The following is a 20,537-nucleotide window of genomic DNA, read 5'->3' as shown; positions in this document are numbered from 1 at the left end:
TGTATTTACCAGATTGATGAAAAAGAGACATACCAGGTATTAAAAATGCACGCCACAATTGCATGGATTTATTGCATCGATTTCTTAATGTCTTTACAGAAATGTAATTGAAAAACCCAAACAACAAAACAATGGTACTGCTTCATTAAGAGAATTTTTTCTTTCTGATACTTTTACTAGTACAAAACATAGGTCTCTACCTCATTCATCATGCATAAAGACTGAAGTAAGTCTCCTACACGAATGTGACTAGCGCAGATCGTTATAATGACGAATATCAGGATACTGTTTGAATGTGCACCTTCAAATATATAATTAGTTGGTTCTTTAATGTGTCCATTACACTCAAGATCCCCGCAGCATATGCTTTTACTTTCCATATACATCAAAATTTATGTAATTCAAGTTTTAGAGTCAGTAGAGATTCTGAGGGCTAAACAGAAGAAATATCTAAGAAACCTATTTTATAGAGGCTAGCTCTGAAAAATCATGTTATTCAAAGGTGTCTTGAATGGGACTTTTCGTTCTGCTTCTGTATGTGCAGGTAAATGTTTAGGTGTGTGAGTATGGTGCACATAAACATATGCTTAAACAAGAAGGTTGTATGAGTGGCTGGGTTTCAGTCTGAGTAAAGGATTTGTCCTAAATTCAGGGTAATCCTATTTCATAATGCTGCTATCAGTACAACATGCATTCTGCAGCTGTCTTTGGCAAATATAAGAAGAATACACTTTTTAGGTTTTCTGTGTTCACTGTGTATTTCTGCAGCCCTTTTAAAATACACCTCATTCTTCTTGGATGAAAAAGGGAACCATTTGCTCATAATTTACTGTCTTTTAACATTTGCTTTCTCTATAAAACCTTGGGAGAAATGTTGGAATTTCCCGTTGCTGTTAAATATAAAAGCTTCATAGTGTCTTTGAAAACGATAACTGACGAGCTCAGCTTAGAGCACAAAATTGCTGCCTGTACTATTTCAGGAGTCAATACAATGCAAGTAACACACATACAGGGCAGTTACTTAAGAAGGACAAAGTACATTGTGTCAGATAGTAATTTAGTATGCTCACACTAAAACTGAATGAAATATTTATTATTATATTTTTATTTGCCCTGTTATTTGAGTAATTGCATTTATAAATTTTAAATCAAATCATTGCTAAATGCTGAAGCTGTGCCTGAAGTCACCTGTACATCCAGTCATGAGCCTTTGGACTACAGGCTACACTGTAAAAAGAAAGGCAAAAATGTCACTTTTCTTGATTCTTCTTTTCACTTCCTCTTTCACATCTTGTACTTTGCACTTCAGGGCTGGTTTCAGTGCAATGCGAAAAACTTGTGCAAGTAAGACATATTTCACTGGGAACTTCAACCTTCTTTTTTTAAAAAAAAAGTCAGCACTACAATTTTGCAACCCGTGGTAGGGAATGAACACCAGTGTCGCGGTCCGAAGAGGGGATGGGACACGAGGGAAGGTGCAAACAGAATCCTCTATTCAGGTGTGCACACACTCTTTCTGTCAGCTCGGGAGCGGAAAGGCCCAGAACACAGGGCGGAGACAAGCAGAGGGACAAACCAGAATCGGACAGAGGTAAAAGGGGGAGGAGTAGGGGAAGCAGGCAGCAGGCAAACTCATGGCAAGCCGGGGCATGTGCAGTTGTGCACTGTGTAGTGTGAATACAATGAAACCACATAAGAACAGTAAAGTCCAAATGAAAGTCCTGCCAATTGCTGTATGCTTTTCTCCATGCCTGGAACTGTTCCCATCCTGAATCTTGCTTCTCTACACACTAGCATTCAGACACTTCAGTTCAATTACCAGAAGATAAATGGACATAAAATATATTAAGCAAAAGAAGCCTCATCAAAAGCAATAAATGTTCCAAAGAAAATTAATTTGGTAAATTTTAAGGGAATTACAACTAATCACCAAGACTTGTTCAAGAATTATATTTTTTTTGGTGCTTGACTAAAATTATTTTGATTTAATGTTTTTTTCCAATGAGTAAAGTTATTTGATTCCATTTAACTATCTAAAGCAATTTGCAAGATGTAAACTATCAAATACCTCTTATTTGTGTCTCAGTTTATTCTCTTATCCAGCTTTTTATGAGTCACTGGAATTATTTCTAAATACCAAACATTTTCAGGTAATTTAGAAAACAACTGTAAAAAGAGGGACTCATCCTGGATTATTAAAATGATGACTGTAAATCTAGGTTTGTATAAAAGGCATTTTATAACTTGTTTATGCATGGCTTCCTCAAATCATTGCTGCAGGGCAGGTACTGACCTGCAAAGGGAAGGTTTCCTTCAGTTCCCATTGCTGCAGAATTTGCCTTCTGAGGGCCTCAAACTGATTTGGCTGTTAATGAATCAAGAATGTATTCGTCATAAGGAAATTACTCCTTACCTAAAAACCATTACAATTCAGTCATGAACACAGTGACTTAAGATGCCGTCTTCTGTAGTCAGAAATGTCTTTTGGCTTGCATTTGCTTTCGTTGCCAAAAGGAGAGGAAAAATAGGTGTAGAAATGTGTGGAAATAGCATAAGTAAGTCTGTTAAAGAGAAACAAAACACTGCTTTGGGGGAAGAAAAATCTGCTTTTTGCAACAGAAAAATGTGTAACAGGCAATAGAATAGCTGCAAAAGAAAATGAGCTATTCCCTGCACATCCGAATGGGGTGAACAGAGGCATCGGCACAAAAGAGCCTCTTCAGTCTTTTGCTGAGTTGTAACTGGGCATGTCCAACTCCACCTTGGAAAATCAAAGCATGTGGGATTCTTTCTCTTCACACACTCATAGCACACAAAAATGTTCTGTTGATTAATATAAAACTATATATGCAAGTGGCTTATGCCACCAGTTTTTTGAGTGATAAACCTCTAATGGAAGATGTAGACAAGCTGATGCTATAAATTTTTCTTCCTTCATCCCAGGTGAAGCCAGGGGAAGGCAATCAGTGCCACATCTGTAAAGATTTGTCAGAAAAAAAGACGGTTAAAAGAATACCCATTGCATCATCCAATTTCTGGACTTACAAAGAGGCTGCCAGGATCTTCACAATGTGAAGGTGAGTGTGAGTGCAGACAGCAAAGGAAAGCTTTCCAGCGAGAGAGCAGAATCACTCCCCAGCACTCTGAGCAGGGAAATCATCCTAATACATCAGAATGGCCAAGTTGGGCCAGAGTGGTGTAAGGAACTCATCACACCTCCTGATAACATGCCCTTTGGCTCTGGGCTGTTGGGGCTTAGGGGGTTCCTCTCCTTTCTCATAACCACCTCAATGGGGCTGGGAAGCAATGGGAAAAGTTCACAGATGAAAATACTGTAATTCTGCCTCACAAGGTACAACTACAACCAGGAAAGAAAACCCTATACATGAGAAAGCTAGGAGCTGCTCCAGTCCTGCCTCAAGAGACAGCAGGATTCAGTCAGGCAGCATGGCCAAAATGAACCTGGAAGGCAAATCCACTTGGCCATACCCCTTCCCACTCACACCACTGGGCTGAAGTTATTTTGCCTTGAAGCTCTGCTCCACATTACACACTAAGGGTTTCATTAACTAAAAGTTGAGGATGTAACTAAATGCTGAGGCAAATATGAAAATTCTTGTACTTGGCATACGCCTATTTAAACTAGATAGTATTAAAAAATACCTAGCCAGTTTCCACCTCCGTCAAATGCTGTGTATACAGACCTCCTGTGGGATGTTCTTGAGGGTATTGACTCTCAAGGGAAATGGCTCTGAACCCTCACTACCACTAACACTTAATTCCACATCTTATGTTTCATCTGGGAATAAACAAGATTGACAGGTTGTACAGCTTCCTATTTCAAAACTTTCCTTTTCTTCTGACAGCTGCTCCACTTCCTCAACTCCTTTCACTTTTTCATTTATTTTTTAGTAGTAGAGATACTGAACTACTGAGAAACTCATTTCTAATTACTGTTTTGGTATAAACCCTACTGCTTTTGGGACACAGGTACCATTCTAGCTGTACTTTGACTCTTAGCATTTTCCACTGTTAACATCCACAGTAACTGTCAATGAACCACAGTTTAAGGCACTGGTCTCTTTTCTAGATCATGGCAAAAAGAAACAGATATTTTTGTTTTATACATCTCTGTGCTCCGTGACAGGTATATGGAAAAATCTTCCCCCATGGCAAGGGTAACAAATCGATTAAAAAATTCAAACAGCGCTGCAAATGCAAAAGTAAGTGAAAGGGTGGCATATCTGAATTCTAAAATAAAAGTCTCAAAGAGTTAATGACTCGTTTGAAATAATCACTTTTTTACTACTTCTCCAAATAAAGACCAGGTACAGGCCACAAACATTGCATAGCTAAAATGTAACTGTGAAAACAAAAGAAAAAATAAATTCCAGTGTACATATTAAGTGATTGCCTTACATTCATTCATTATTAGCCCTTGCAAAACAGCTCACTGACTTACTGGAATGTACAAAACTGTCAAACTCCAATATTCCTTCATAATCTTTTGTCTTATTCCAGACAGAGGCCACAGTCCTCAACAAGCAAAGTAACACTGAAAGTAAGAATAAGGGTGCTGGGGCTGGTCCATGAGGGAGTACAAACAGGAACTGGGGGTGATCCCAGCACAGGCCATACTGTCACAGACCGGGGCACAGTCACACTGTCTTTGGAGATGGCTGGTGAAAACAAGTCAGGGGACATGGGTTAACAGAGTCCACTCACAGTCTCAGACTCAGTTAAATGATGAACTGGTCCAGGATACTTCCACGGAGTCCAGTCAGGAGCAGCAGGACACAGGGCTCGGAGACAGTGCTGGAGATAAGGTTGCAACACAGTTTCAAGATCCACAGGGAAGACAGGTACACCTGCAGACACTACTCAGGGCAGGACTGGGGCTCTCAGGGTAAGTGAGGCCAATCAGTGTCCTCACCACCCCGAAATAGTAATGTTTACATACAGTGTGCTTTAGTACAAGGCACACACATTTAGTTAAACAAAGTGCTGGTGGTATGTAATGACTTGTCAAGGACAGAAGGGCTGTTTCTGGATTTTGGTTTGTTTATTACCATTGTTTGAGTTTTTTTGTAACTTGTGCTTCTTTTTGATAATGTGAAATAATCTGAACAATTATGAGGCTATTAATAAAAAGGAAAAGCAAGCCTGCCAACCATATAAATAAAAAAGTGTTATATCCTTTGAACTCCAGAAAGTATGCAGGAGCAAGCCACAGGCCTTGTCCAACAAACCATATCAAGAGAAGCAGCACACCACGACGCCAAGACATCTTAATACTAGGCATTATGAGGGGCAAAAGGCAGAGATACCAGACAAAGTACTGGGATGTGCATACTTTGTTAAAACTCACAAAAATAGCAGTGTGTAGGAAACAACAGAAGGCAAGGTCTCTGTAGAACGCTACAGACACAACCAGGAGCAAAAGCAACTGGGGCAGGAAAGCTGCAAGCCCCAGGACAAAACTCCATTTGCTCTCTGCTGTCAAGTACAACATGTAGAAATAGGGAGAGAAATTATGACGGATATCCCTCCTGGTCACGTGGTAAAGGTAGGCATGCTCCAAAAACTCCCAGCCATAGAGGTGATAAAACGCCAGCGTCAAGGCAGCCAGCACGGATCCGGCAACCGTAGCAAAAAGCAGCACATCGCAGTTCAGCATCTTTACAAACAGCTGCCAGATGTGCACCACAAACGTAAACCTCGCCTTTCTGTCACCTCCTGCATCCACTGCCCCGTCCTCGCTCCGCAGGTAGAGCGCGATGGGCAGCGCGTAGGTGAGGGGGTAGATTTTCATGTGCACAGCCAGCCCGTAGCACACCGCGGCCTTGCCCACGCTGCCCGCCTCCACCCAGTACAGCGTGGCGAGCACCAGCAGCGCCACCAGCGCCTCGGCGTTGCCCCGGCTGGACACGGCCATGGGCAGCGGGTTGAGGAGCCAGGCAGCGGCGCAGCACCCGCAGGCGCGCCCGGCCCCGGCCCCTCGGCGCCGCAGGGCCCGGTAGGCGACGGCGGCGGCCGCCAGGTCCCCCGCCACGAAGAGCAGCTTCCCGAAAGGCTCGGCGAGGAACACGCTGGGCGTCAGGAGCCAGGCGAGGAGCGGCGTGTAGCGGTAGGTGGCCCGCCCGTAGGGCGAGCACCCCTCGCTCACCAGCCGCGCCGCGTCCGTGAACACCCGGTAGTCGACGTCGGTGTAGCGCACTCGCATGGCGCGGTCCTGGTGCAGCCCGTAGAGAACGAGCGCCAGCCTCACCAGCAGCCCCGCGGCCAGCGCCGCGCCCATGCCCGCCATCCCTTCCCCACGGGAAGGTGTGGGATGCACGGATCTCCCGCGATCCCGCCGCGGAAGGGCCACACTCGGCGCGCCTTCCGCCCGCGTACGCGCGGACGAAAGAGGCGGCTCCGCGCCTGCGCGATTCGCGCGCCGAAGCCGTGCCCGGGCCGGGGCGGGTCCCGCAGGCGCGGCCGCTCGGGGGTGCGGGAGGGCCCGGCGGGGCGTGGGGGGACCGGCGGGGAGCAGTGGCCGCCGGGCAGGGCTGCGGCCCCGGGCGCCTTTCGATCCCCGGGCAGGGAGGCGTGTGGTGCCGCGTGGTGCCGTGTGCCCGCGGCACGGCGGCGGTCCATGTGTGGCGATGGGCGGCGGTGACCTGCTAAGGGCTGAGAGTCCGGCAAGGGGTGGGTGCTGCTGCCCCCGCTGCCCCCTCACCCGCCCGGGGCCGGGGAGCCGCTGGGCAGAGGGGCGGCGTGTGCAATAAGTGGTTAAGTAAGAAGGAGAAGGAAAAATAACATTTGTTATTTGCCTTCTGCAAATGGCTGTGTTTTGCCCGGGCGTATGAGCTCTTTCTGGAGCGCTTAGGTGAGCTTGCTTGCACGGCAGATTTCTGGTTTAATTAGATCAGAAACAGTAACGTGCACATCAGAGCTTATAAAGTTATTTACAACAAAAGGGATTATTTCCACTCTATTATGAGGGGCTATTTGTATGTTTTTCAAATAGTTTTCTTGTCTGGATATGTGCTATCTCACATTCGAATTGTGGCTGACTGAAAAGCAGGTGTTTGTAACTTACCATTATTATGGATTTCATATTAGAACTGAATAGGGGTTTTTTTAAAGACTCTTTATTCATAAGAATATGCATTTACTTGTTTAGTAGTTATTTGCAACTGCATTTTTTCTGCTCAGTGGTTTCATTTGGGAACATTTTGGAAGTTGCACCATTGTTGGCTGTCATCGCTTACAGAAAAAAATCTGCTTTTTCTGAGTTCTGAGGACACTCATCAGAGAACTGGGAACGGATTTTTTGCATTTGGCAGAGAGGTCTTGTCCTAACTGATAGGATATTCAGGGGGCAAAAGATATTTCTGTTTGTGTGCACGCAGCTCTTTGTTCAGGCTGTTTTACCGTGTATAAAAGTACAATTGGGTATATCGTCCAAGGTGTCTGCTGGGAGAAGCATAGTGATTAACTAACCTGGAGAGTGAGTTTTTCCTCTGTCAGATAGTTTTGTATTTTATACTAAACTGGACATCTTCAACAGGAAAGCTCAAGAGAGTTCTCCATTAAGTCGCCATATGATACCATTAAGTCACCTTATGATATCATTAAGTCCTAAAACGGATAGTTATGGTATTTTTGGGATATATATATATATATATATATATCTGTGAGGTTGGGTGTTGCTTCTTTGTAAATAATTGCTTACTCAATTCTGTGTAATTCCTGTTCTACTCTAGAACAGGAAAGATTGGTTACATAATTTTATTTCCTTCTTTTATGTATCTTGTACTACAATGGTTGGGATACTTTTAAGAAAGGTTACATCATAATATCCATTGTTTTGCCTAAGATTTTTCTCTGGAAATGCTAGGAGATAGATGCTGAACAAAATCACAGGGACTGAAAATAGTTGATATGCTATGGAGCAAGTCTAAGCAAAAGGATATATGTAGATACTCATCCATTTTTTGTTTAGGGGAGGTCACTGTGCACAAAGAACTGTTCTTGCCATCCTGCCTCCCAGGATTGTTTGCTGTTCTTCAGTTGCCTCTTTGGATGGAATATGTTTTATTATTTCAACTCCTTTGAGAAAACTGTTTATGGTCAGAACAGAATGCATTAAAGTTTATTTGCTGAAGTGTCTGAGTTTAATGATGTTGGTGAAATAATACTAGTTTAATAAATAAACTTAAGAGTTTGCAGGTGTCTCATGGTTTTTTGTCTGTTTCTGACAGTCTGCTTTCAGACAAACATTTTATCTGAAGTTAAAAGTTGTTAAGCTGTTGGTAGTGACTGTTTATCTGTGTTCTAGACAGGAATAAGTAGGTAATTTAATTCTAAAGGGTTGTGAAGTTAATAAAACAGCAAATCTACCTTAGCTATTTTTGCATATGCTGTATATGACATTGCTTGAGCTGGAAAAAGGGTTGATTTTCTTTATCAATAATTTAGCATCTTCAAAATAAGCTTGAACTGCTTCAGAAAATTAAGGTTTGGCTCAAAAATGCATTTGGCTTCAGATTTGATACCAGCTTGCTTAATCTGATTTGTTGTGTACTGTAGACTTTAATGCAGGAAGGAGGCCAGTCTTATTAAAGTTGTAAATCTGTTGTTCCTGTAAAAAGCTGCTTTTATTTTATATGACCCACCAGGAGCCACTTTTAGAAAATGCTGGGAGATAAAACTAATAGAACTTCTGGAACTGAAGCTGATTTATTCTGGTGCACATTAGGATACAAAGAGAATGAAGAAAAGTGTTGAGTCAGACATAACTGTGCATAAAATATAAACTAAATAGGAATGCAGATATACATGTATATGCATGTGTGTATAAATTTTTTTTTCCTATTATTTACCAGGCATTTTGTTTACGTGGTCTCAAGGATGGTACCATCTTATAAACTGGGGTCACATCTAGCTGTGCTTCTGTTACATCCTCGTGACGGGGGATTATACGTCTCATCTCAACTATTAATTTCTCACACCATCTTCTGGTACTAGAGACTACTTCAGCAGCACTGGGACATATGTTCCAGAAACCACCTCATATGCCCTGTCATTACTTAAGATTTACACAGCTGTAGTAGCATCAAAAGGATAATGAATCTGGGGCCTTGTTATGCAAAGTGCTCTAAGGCCTAATGGAAATTTTAATCATCTGAAAACCAAGGTACAACTGGAGGGTGGCAGCTGGTGAGGAAAAGGGTGCCAAGGTGGTTCCTGGTCAGTCAGCAGCAGTCATCACAGTTGGTCATCTACCTGTCAGGGGTTTACTATCCACACTATGGTAGAAAGTTACCTTTTCAGGAGGGATAAGCCGAGGCTATAATCATTAACAAAGGTGAGCATATGGCTAAAAACTAGATCTGATGGATACAGTAAGGTTAAATATTGGAGGGACTAACAGATTAAATCTGAGAACTTGGAGAAGAATAAGGAGGCTAGTGAAGGTTGACAATGAATTAGAAGATGATTCTGGGAGCAGTGCTTTGAAGTAACATAAGGGAGACGTGGTGATTGGTAGCAGTGCAAGGAAAGAAGAGCAGGTGTTGGGTTGCAGTGGTGAGAACCTTACTAAGATTCAGGTAGCCTGGGAGGCTGAAAAAGATTGAATGTCTGAAAAGTTAGGGAAGAAAGAGCAGTAAGAGTCTTCATAGGAGGAAGGCAGTTGGAGGTGGTGTATTTTATGTGCTGTATTTTAAGTCATTCTACCAAGATTTCAGGATGAGGCCCTTCTCATGCAAATCTGTTCTACCCTAATTGTTAATGGCTAGCTGTACTTTGAGATTTTGTTGTTACGAGATGAAGTCTGATTAGTACATTTTTCTGTAAGTTGTCTTATTGTATGTGTACTGTGACCTAAGTCTATATGTGTAAAAGGTGGTAGGAAAGCTGAGTATTTAAAGTACCAAGGAAGACATTGGACAATAGCTGGTATTTGGTCTTCAGACTTCTGAAAGGGGAGACTGCTGTACTGTAATTTATTAGAGTTCCCTTTTAATTTTCTTGGGTTTTGAACTCAGAATGTTTCCTTACATGAGAAATACTCCTGCTTAACATATTTATAAACTGACAGTAAATTTTTGATGATATGATAAGTACAATCTGTTTCTTGCAGCACACAAAATTCTGTAGAAAAAGTGACTAACACTCTTGTTAGATATTTTGGTCTTGATAAATTGTTTTTGCAAATATGATTGATGCCTTTCAAATATTTGTAACGCGTTGAATTTAAGATATAATTAATAGAAGAGAATTATAGTTAAGATTATGTAAGGAAGTGTTCATTTCTGCTTAAATACTGGAATGAGCAATACAGGAGGGTTTGCAAAAATAAGATTAAAAAACACCTTAGAACTCTTCACAGAAAAAAAATCACAATTATAAATGTAAGGCCGCCACTAATCCTTTAAGCTTTTTCTATTAATGTGATTTCTTAAAACTGCTTAATAAATCTATACCCTTATTCACAAATCATGCTATAAACATGGCTAATTGGAGAATGACTTTGCACAATGTGTTTTAAAGTGGTGTTGTCAGAGTTCTGCTTGCAGTGGTTATGCTGATTGTATGTCAGTGTATTAGGTAAAGTTCTAGCCCTTCAGGGAAAATAAGTGTTGGATAAAAATTAGTCTGTAGAGAAACCTGTTAAAAAGAAAAGAAAGTCTTATGTCTGAGATAATACATGTGGCAGCAAGCCCCTGAAGTATGATGCTGACCAGGGGGGATTCCAAAAAATATAGCCTGTTTTGCTTTAAGGCTGTGGTGAATCTGAAATGTGATATGGTAAAAAGGAGTTACCTGCGTCTAAGCTGGGCAGTGTCCAGCTCTCTCACTGCCTGACTTGAAATACCAAACAGAAGTGCTTTCCCTCTTTTGACATTACTGCTGTATCTCTAGCTAGTGGTGCAGGCAGCCCAGTGGATTAGAATTGCAGAAGTAGGAGCATACAACCAAGAACTGAGTTTTCTACTCTTTTTTTTTTCCCTGTTTACTTCTGCTAACAAAAGAATGCAGAGACAGAACTGATGGGAGCCCAGGCAGAAGAGAAACTGGAACCAAATGAAAAATTATGGATTTAGGAGATGGAGGATTCCTGGCACCAGACTGGTAGTTTCTGACCATTGTGCAGACCCCAACAATGCATCCAGAAAGCATCTGTAAAAGGCTAAATCTAATTGTGTTAGGCATAATTTCTTGCCAGCTTTTGAATATCTAAGTGAAACAATGGGTACTGAGAACTCTGTTAGAGGATTTTATAGACATGTATGTACATACTCGTATATTAAAGCTGTACATATAATACCTATTTACAATATATAAATTTGTTACATATATGTATGATGATCATTCTTAAGGAGTAATAGCTGTGTCTTTCTGAGTGCCCACATTGTTTGAATCTCTTTTGATACCTCTTTTTCTGTCTGAAATGTGGGGTAGCAGAGCTTGAGAACGTGAAATGTATGGAATCCGTCCTCTGTTCAAGCAAGAACATTTGTGACCCTTTATATGAGTAAGGAGATTAGATTTTGCGCGTCAACATCTGAGATGCTCGTGGCCTAAGACCCATTACCCATCAGTGCAGCCAGCCATAAGTGTCCTAAACAGCATTCAATCACAATACTTGATTTTTAAGTGGTTAAGGGAAACATTTTGTGAATTTTTAATTTATAACCACTTGATTTTTTTTCCAATGCTTTGGAAGAGGAAAAGAGGCAAAACTTGAAATGTTACCGTTGCAGTCTCACAAAATTTTTCTTTTGTCAAATGTAAAGGACAGCCTATAGTTAGCACGGTGATGGGGAGGGAAATATATTTTCTCAGCTGAAGTTAGACCACCACCTTCTACATCAGTGACACCTCACTAATACCCAATTAGATCATACTGAGATACGTGAATGAGACACAAAACTGTGTTCTGACCCTCTAGTCTTGTTTTTCAGATTGGCAAGTAGACATCAAGTATAGAAAGAAAATCACATCAGCCTCTGCTACTGAGCTTGTTTATTTCTGAACACTACTTTTTAGAGTGGATGGTACATAGACATGAAAAGGCACAAGAGGTACACTCATCAATAATTTGTTTAAAATAGGTCTGAATTACTTTGGTTCAGTGGCTGAAGTAATAAGTTCTTTAAGTGCAGAATTCTCAGCTGTAACTCAAGTTACAGAGGCTGTAGTTGAGGCCAGAAGTTTATCATCATCCCTTGAAACAAGACAAGCTGGAACTGGAATAGGAACCACTTTCATGGATAGCTAAACTACGGAAACTTGGCCTCTTCTAGCTTGGGTAACAGTTCTGTTCCACATGATCCAGGAATGTAAGAGTTTTGATCAAACCGTTCCCTGGGGAAGAATCAGTCACAACTTCTCTTAGTCTTTCCCATCCCCTTCCCTGGACTTTATTTTCTGGTTAAGACTATGTGCTGCTGCTTCTGCTGGAAAATTCCAGTTTTATTCAAATGTATATCTTCATAAAGTTGGTGGGAATTTAATCTCTGAATATTGTTCAATATTGTGCTATTGCAGTAGATATGAAGAGAAAACCACAAGTTTTATATACGTTCTGTGCCCGAAGTACAAAGAAACAATTCCGATTAATGAGCCCTATATTTTCTAGCAGAGGGCCTGCCACAGCTCCATTTCCAGCCACTTGAGTGTCTTTCCATTCTGTGCTCTCTTCTCTAGGTTTCCTGGCTAAGAGAACTAAAATAAGAACTAGCATTATACCAACACATGGTAAATAAAACACCTTAATGGAAGACACAGGAATGACAGATATGAAAGGCAAATCACGAAGTAGTGTAATTCTCTCCTCTAAACCATAGGTTCTGTGGAGAAATGGTGGAATGGGATTTATTTGCTATTGCAAGTTTGGTCAATATAAATAACTGTATAGCCATAATGGACTTCTGTGTGTTGTTTGGTATGTTGTGCTTTAGTGTAACTAGAATGCGCAATAAGATTGAGCATATATGTTTGCTAGAAAACATACCTTATTATTAGCAAGTTCATATGCCATTTCTTAAAAGTTTCAGCTAGGAAAAAAATGGTTGGAGATGCTACAAAGGGTTAGTTTACACAACTGCTAGAAAATGTACCCAGTCCTTCAGAGTGAGTATTGGGTGGTTTACCTGTGATGTTGGACCCTGCATTTGGAAGGGTTTTCTTCATCCCTGGAGGGACTCTGGAGCATAGTTTTGTAAACTCTGAAGGAAGGAGAATGACAGGGGGAAAAGCCAGCTCTTAATTGATGGTTAATCCAAACCACCGTGGAAGTTTTTTTTTACTTAGCCAAAAAAATACCCAAAAACCCAACCCAACCCGAAAAACCAACCTCAAACCAAAACAGAAGTGGTTTGTGCAATTACATTGAGTAACTGTTGAGAATTCTGTCTGGAGACTTGCTAGAGGACTAGAGCTCTCAAGCGCTTTTACAAGTTTTTGGATAAAGGTGGCTGTTATGAGGTGCTGTTATTGCCCCTGCAAGTTGAAGGACTGCAGCAAAAATTCAAGACACTGGGGAATGAATATTACCCTGAGCATCACTCCTAAGTGTTATTGTCAGATATTGATTGCCCTTACCTTCAGATGGTACAACAGTCTAAATGTGCTGCAGAGTTGTTGCATATCAGGCTTTGCTGTTCTCTGGCTGTATTCATGTTGGCAGTTACTCACTGAGATAAGAACAAGTAGCTCTAATTACAAATGTAATCCAAAACTAATCTCACAGAACTGGCTGATATAAACCATAGGTAATATTCTCATCCCCTCTTTTTCCTATGCTTTTAGGCATCAAATGGATTTTGAAGGATGTGGTGGTGCTTTATTTGTAATAGATAGAAAAAGGGATTCCAAGTCTCTACTGCAGATGGAGAAATTAATTTACATAGCACTAAAAGGCTTATAAAATTACTCAGTAAAATCAGTGATGCAGTTTCCTGCCTTTGTCTTCAAGGACAAACTGATCGGTTGATCAGAGAAGTTAATATCTTAGTTTCTTTTATACTGTATGACCAAAAAATGCTTTATGAAGAGCTGCCTTTCCTTCTCAGAGTAAACATCTTGCTGTTTCTTCTGTCTATAATCCTGATGACATTGTCGCACTTACTTTCAACCTAAACTTCCCCTGACACAACTTCAGGCCATTCCCTTGGGTCCTGTCACTGGTCACCACAGAGAAGATCAGTGCTTGCCCCACCTCTTCCCCTTGTGAGGAAGTTATAGACTGTGGTGAGGTCTCCCCTCAGTCTCCTCCAGACCAAGTGACCTCAGTCGTTCCTCTTACGGCTTCTCCTCAAGGCCCTTCACTAATTTTTGCCTTTTTTTGGACACTTTCTAACAGCTTAATATCTTTCTTATATTGTAGTGCCCAAATTTCCACACAGTATTCAAGGTAGAGCTACCCCAGTGCAGAGCAGAGCAGGACGATCCCCTCCCTCGCCTGGCTGGTGATGCTGTGTCTGATGTCCCCCGGGACATGGTTGACCCTCCTGGCTGCCAGGACACTGCTGACTCATATTTAACTTGCCATTGACCAGGACCCCCAGATCCCTTCCTGTGGCACTGCTTTCCAGCATCTCATTCCCCCTTCTGGAGGTACATCCAGGGTTGCCCCATCCCAGGTGCAGAATCCAGCACTTTCCCTTGTTAAGGGAGATTGCCCAGTCCTCTGATTTTTTGAGGTCTCACTGCAGGGCCTCCCTGCCTTCCAGGGAGTCAGCAGCTCCTCCCAGTTTTGTATCATCTGCAAACTTGCTTAATATCCCCTCCAGTCCTGCGTCCAAGTAATTTATGAAGATTTTGAAGAGCACAAGGCCTAAGATGTAGCCCTGTGGAACCCCACTAGTGACAGGTCAGCAGTCTGATGTAACCCTGTTCACTATTACCCTCTGTGCTTGACCCATGAGCCAATTGCTCACACACCACATGATGTGTTTATCGAGCTGTGTGCTGGACATTATGTCCATAAGGATCCTGTGAGAGACGCTGTCAAAAGCTTTACTGAAATCCAAAAACATTACATCAACTGGCTTCCCTTGATCAAGTGAGTTACCTTATCATAAAGAGAAATCAGGTTTGATAAGCAGGACTTTCCTCCCATGAAGCCATTCTGGTGGTGTCCAATGACTGTGTTGTCTTTCAGTGCCTTTTGGATTATTACAGGGCTTCCCTTTACTTCACGGTAATATGGTTTAGCCTAATTATTTGTCCAGCTGTAGCTGTGCAGCTCTAGAAGCAGCTGTAGAAAAGGCAGAGCTCAGCTGCTAGGGTCAACTGTGCTGAAAGGGCTTCAGAGATGCTTTTTGTGAGGAGCTACAGCTATTGTGTGTGTGTAGAGACCATGGGCCTTCTGTGAGAATGGTGACAGAGAAGAGGGAATGGTTCTCTGTTTTTTGGTTTCCTTTTCTTGACTGGGGATGTCTAGGAGAAAGTGCAGGGGGTTTTCTATCTCCTCTTGCCTGGAACAAAATAACATCATGTAGGAGAGAGGAGCAGCTGTTATGACGCTCTAGTCTGTAGAGATGTGAGTAATCCCCTGCTCTACCCAAAGCTGGTTTTGCCTTTTGCTTCCAAATGTGTCTAAGTTCTATCTGCCTAAATAGAAGAAGTCTGGATTGCAAAAAAAAAAAAAAATCATATGTTAGCTTTGCCCACAAAAGAGTGCTCCGAGCAATGGTTGGTACTGCTAGCAAAGTATACGTGTGTGGAAAAATGGGAATGAAGATTATCTGTGTCCTTCAAAAGTTTTATAAAAGCCCCAGTTGTTCTCTGTTGCATTAAACTTCTAATACTCCCTCTGAAAAGGGAATGAAACATTCTTTTAGCTACCTGTGGTGCTTTTGGCCTCAACCAATAATGGGCTTCCATGTTGTATCTCATGAATAATTTACAACTGGTTAAATAACTGGTTAAATTCTTTTGAAATCTTACTGTTGTTAAACTTCTTCCCTTCTCTATTTTCTAGGGGATGGCATGGTCTTCTAAATACTTTTTGGGAAAGAATCCTCAATTTTCCTAAAACATTTTAAGTCTATTTATGGGAAAATGAGCATCTGTCTTTTTAATGCCATTGTCTTACTCTTTTTACTGGCTTGTCAGAGAGACCTCCTTGAAAAGTGTCCCTGAGTAATAATTCTACCTTATTGCTCCTTTTGCAGTGTCCTGTTTTGTTGTGCATACTGGCTAAGATGCCATTGTACTTTGCACTACAGAATCATAAGCTAAAGAGAGACTGTCCTAGAGGATTAACTGTAGAGGATGTGTCCTTCAATAGCTGTCTGTGGCAATTCACTTTTTTTTCTTCGCCCCGGTGACTAGTGTTTTTTATCTTCTAAATATTTATTCAGCTGCTCTTCATTCGAACTCTGGCAGTTACTTGGCTGGATGAGTTGCTTATGCACACTGTGTGTTTGAGCTCTGCCTCTTGCTGTGTTAATGATCTCAGGTGGTGATGCTTCTGCAGAGTATAATTACCTGGTAGCAAAGTTCATCCTGTCTATGGTGCTGTCTTTGGCAGTTATGATTCTGTCCCTACTCGTCTCATGTCCCTGTCATATAGAATGATAACGTCCTCTAACCTTATGTACATGTGTCTCTTAACTCAGCCTTCAGAGCTTATTCATTCACTGCTTATTCAAAGTGACAGCTGTGCCATCAATCTGTTTGCCACTCTTCCTCCATTTGGTATGTTGGAGTAAGCTTTCCTTCACACATATGCTTGGAAATGCTGTCTGACCCCCTGTGCTCTGCAGGTCTGCTGCACGTGCATCAGAAGTTGTAGTCAGACCCCGCTGGTATGAGCACTCATGGTTCCAGTGGTAAATCTATCACAGGAAGGTAAACCCAAAGTAGAGGACTCACTCATGTTTTCAGACTTGGGACAATTCATACATAGTGTTCTATATTTGCAGTGTAACTGGCAACAGACGTGTCACTAGTTTCAGTATTGTTTATCTTTCTTCATTCTGGTTGCTGTTGAATTTCAATATTTGTCCTTGCTGACTGCCACATTGTTGAGTTTGACAGGTTGTTGCCAGAATTTGAGTCTGCTGACATAAACTTTGCATATATGTAAGTAGAGATTCAATCAATGATTATCCTGTGTCAGAGTAGATCCTGCTTTGATTTTGTATAGTAGAAGATTAGGAAAGAGTGCCTTTTGAGAGAAAGAGGACAGCTCAATCTCATATTTATTTGATGAATCTTTCAAAGAGTTCATTGTGCCAAAAAATAAAGCACAATTATATCCCCTGGGTAAGGTGTATGTTAGATTGAAATACAGTAGTTTTTCCTTATTTATATTATTGTGTATTTGTACAAATTGTAAGGTAATTATTTCTGTGAAAAGAACAGATCAGTTAGGACTTGATACTTACCAAGGAGCCATGCTACTTAAGGATGATAGAAATTGTCAGAGTTCCTTGAACAATCAAGATTATAATTATGCAAAATTAACATTGTGTTGAACTATATTTCATGCTTCTACAGAATGCATAAATTTCTTGCAATGAATCTTACTATTTAGGTGCTTTCTGGTGTAACTGTATAATTCCTGAGAATTAGAAAAAAAAGATAAATTTTCTACTTCCAGTAAAAATCATTCTGTAGTAATTTTTAACTACCACATTCCAGAGGCAGTAGGAAACTAAAATTTCTGCATCAGTGAACCTGTGAGCTTCTTCAGAAGGACTGCTCTGTCAGATTTTAATTCCTGTTAAAATTATTAGTGTCTTTTTAAGGTGCAACAAACAGTTCTTTATGGAAAATTACTAGAAAAATGAAGAACTTTTTGTTTTGTTTTGTGTTGTGTTTGTTGAGTTGATGTAGAAAGACAATTTTCCTTTCTGAGAGCCAGGCTACTGTTAGGATTGTGCAGGAAAAAATTGAGCAGAATTTGGCTAGGTGATATTGCTACGCTCTTCCTGTAGCACAATCAACACCAGAAATATTCATTTATTTGGTGTCCCTTTTGATGTTTCTCTGAATTTCAATCTTCAGTGAAATAAGAGTATCGAGTATCTCAAGCAGAAAGAGATACCATGTTGAGACTTGAGCTCTCCATATCCTTTGATGTCCTATGAATGCAAAACTTTGTGTGTATTTCCTAGTTGAAATAGATGACCCTATCTACCTGACTCCTTGGAGAATTCTTAAAAACTTATATGATTCATGATAAGAACTGATCTTTAAGCCTAAGTCTAATATATTTCATCTGATTTTCCTTACACCTCACAGACTTGTCATGGTTGTGGCTTTTCATGTGATCATAGTAATCACAGGGACATCGCACATTTCTGTGCGAATGGTTTTAAAAAGAAAACTAAGAAAGTTTTCACATAAACTAATGAAAGTTTTAATAGGTAATTCTAACCTATGTTATTTGTTTTATTTTTTAGACAAGTATTAACACATTCTCTGTGCTATTTCTTCAACCCTAACAACTTACAAATGAACACTGATAAAAAATGCTGTAAACAATTTGTATTACCAGAGTGATCAAAATTAGCAGTTTTATTTGTGGACCTTTAGAGCCTCTTGCCATGAGACTCCAATTTTAGAGATCTATTTAAAAATAACTTTTCTCCCACTCTGTTTGGGGGGAAGGGAAAGCAAAGCAGGTTTTCTTGGATATTCTTTATAACAGAAACCATATATTCATGTTGTAATCTTTGCAGAATTCTCCGTGGGTTGAATAAAACTCTGTCACCAAGGTTTTATTTTCTGTAGAGATGTTTGAAAAATTTCAGGTGCTGCCATCAGTCTGGTAAGCATGGTACCAGTAGGTTAGGGGGAACCTTGAGTGCTTGCAGCACTCTTCTTCAGCCTTGCTCAGAACAGTCACAGTCAACATCGTAGGGATGGTGTAGAGTAATCATAGAATCATTTAGGTTGGAAAAGACACTTAAGATCGAGTCTAACTGTAATTATACGCATTCATTCCCTTCCTGCCTTTTGTAGGCCTGGGACATCTGTTCTTGCTGTAGATATCACTGTTCTGATGAGAGAGGTGAGTAGGAAAGAGAGCTGCTAGGAAGAGATTCCTGCAGGTGGTGGTGCTGGTGAAGTCAAGTATTTTGCAGGTGTATGTTTCATGCTAGTGACAGTGGTACCAAGAGGATCAGACAGCATAGGGATTTGTAAGGTTATTTAAGAAAAACCATCACATTATGTACGGAAATGGGAATATGCTTGCAGTAGCATCTATAATAACCTCAGGAACAAATCGGTATGTGTGTTCTCACTTGGTCTTCAGGATGGTGCTTTTGGGGTTACTAAAAAGCAGTGGATAAGGTGACAGAATAAGCCATTTCCTAAAAAACTGGAAATTAAGTTCAGAACTGAAATACCTTCTGTTTCTTGAAATATGGTATTTTTTTAATACAAACTAAGCCAAATATGTTAAAGTGGGATGTTCATGTGATGGATTTGCTCCCTGTAGCATTCTTGTCCACTTTTGATTTTTTGTATACAAGAAGGGCTAGTGGCAGGTTAGGAGTGGTAAGTGCTAATTCTGGCCCTGATGGCACCGTAATCCTTGAAGAGGAGGCAGCAAATGGGCCTCCATGCTTGGAACATGATGCAGGTTCATAAAACAGAAGTGAAATACAGTCAGTACATTTGTGTGAGATGTTTGCTTTGAGATAATATTTGCTTATACAGTGGAGCATGCTCTTATTGTATGACAAAAGTACAGCCAATAATGCTGCTCTGAAGTGTTCCTTGTTTTCTAAAGGTAAATATGTTCTTCTATGTGGGGGAAGGGGAAAAAGGGTGAATATCTAGGAGACAAATGTGAGCAACAATTCAAGACAAAATCTTGATTATAAATCTTCCCAATGAGTTCTCATTGCGTTTTTTTTAACCTACTCCAGGTACGTCATAATTTATCTTTGTTTACATATAAGCATATGTGGTGATGCTGCTTCTGTAATTCTCTGAAAGTCCAACGAACAATTACAACATGAATTACTCATTTTTTCCATAGTACTTTTTTGCTTAAATGCAGAGGCATATAAAATTGAAGGAAATCCAGCTAAACTTGGCAGCCAGTTGCTAGTTTGAATTGTTTCAAAGAAAATGACTGAAGAGAAGATTAAAAAACCAGTAAAGTTAGAAGTCTTTTTTCTTTTTTTTTTTTTTTTCTTTTTTTTAAAGTTCAAATTAGAAGACTTTGGCTTGATGTTAACAATTCCATGTGAGAGTCAGTTTGATTTGAATGTCATTGTGGATTGCCTCCAGCTTCCTTAAGGGTCTAGATGAATCTTTTCAGAGGTGTACTGAGTTAAAGATTAATAGCAATAGAGAGGGGTATGTGTTGGGGGAAGGGTCAACTCTAATGTCTTACAGGTTTGATTTACTAGCTTTTAGGGGTTAATTTGTAACATAGATTTTTATGAAGTATTGAATTTCATGGACTATTTAACTCTGTTCCCATGTAAACTTAAGCCTTCATTCTTTCAACCTACATTTAAAAGTTTAAATATGTGTAAGTGAAGAAACAGTAAAATCAGACTTTGGTT

The 20,537-nt window shown here is 40.6% G+C and overlaps 2 protein-coding genes across 4 annotated transcripts in view; one reads left to right on the top strand and one right to left on the bottom strand.

The window, feature by feature from the left end:
* Positions 1-4,280: 4,280 nt before the first annotated feature.
* PIGM (phosphatidylinositol glycan anchor biosynthesis class M) lies at positions 4,281-6,423 on the bottom strand. Its single transcript, XM_051783828.1, has one exon. It carries the CDS (start codon positions 6,305-6,307, stop codon positions 5,066-5,068), a length of 1,242 nt encoding a protein of 413 aa, XP_051639788.1. The 5' UTR covers positions 6,308-6,423; the 3' UTR covers positions 4,281-5,065.
* Positions 6,004-20,537, top strand: part of RGS7 (regulator of G protein signaling 7) — a 266,491-nt gene continuing 251,957 nt past the window's right edge. The window contains exon 1 of one of the 3 annotated variants that reach the window (XM_051783811.1): positions 6,004-6,127. The gene's annotated coding sequence lies outside the window, so the exon portion shown is untranslated. Of the gene's footprint in view, positions 6,128-6,676; positions 6,872-20,537 lie in introns of those variants that run through there. The other 2 variants (XM_051783809.1, XM_051783808.1) reach the window with 2 other exon arrangements.

The sequence above is a fragment of the Manacus candei genome, unplaced genomic scaffold (genome assembly GCF_025592945.1).
Source record: "Manacus candei isolate 608988 ecotype Guabito, Panama unplaced genomic scaffold, ASM2559294v1 h1tg000017l, whole genome shotgun sequence".
NCBI lineage: Eukaryota > Metazoa > Chordata > Aves > Passeriformes > Pipridae > Manacus > Manacus candei.
The sequence above is the reverse complement of the archived record's forward strand: the minus strand, read 5'-3'. Positions and strand labels throughout refer to the sequence as shown.

Coding starts and splice junctions, on each gene's coding strand:
- PIGM (XM_051783828.1), bottom strand. CDS start 6,307: ATGGCGGGCATGGGCGCGGCGCTGGCCGCGGGGCTGCTGGTGAGGCTG.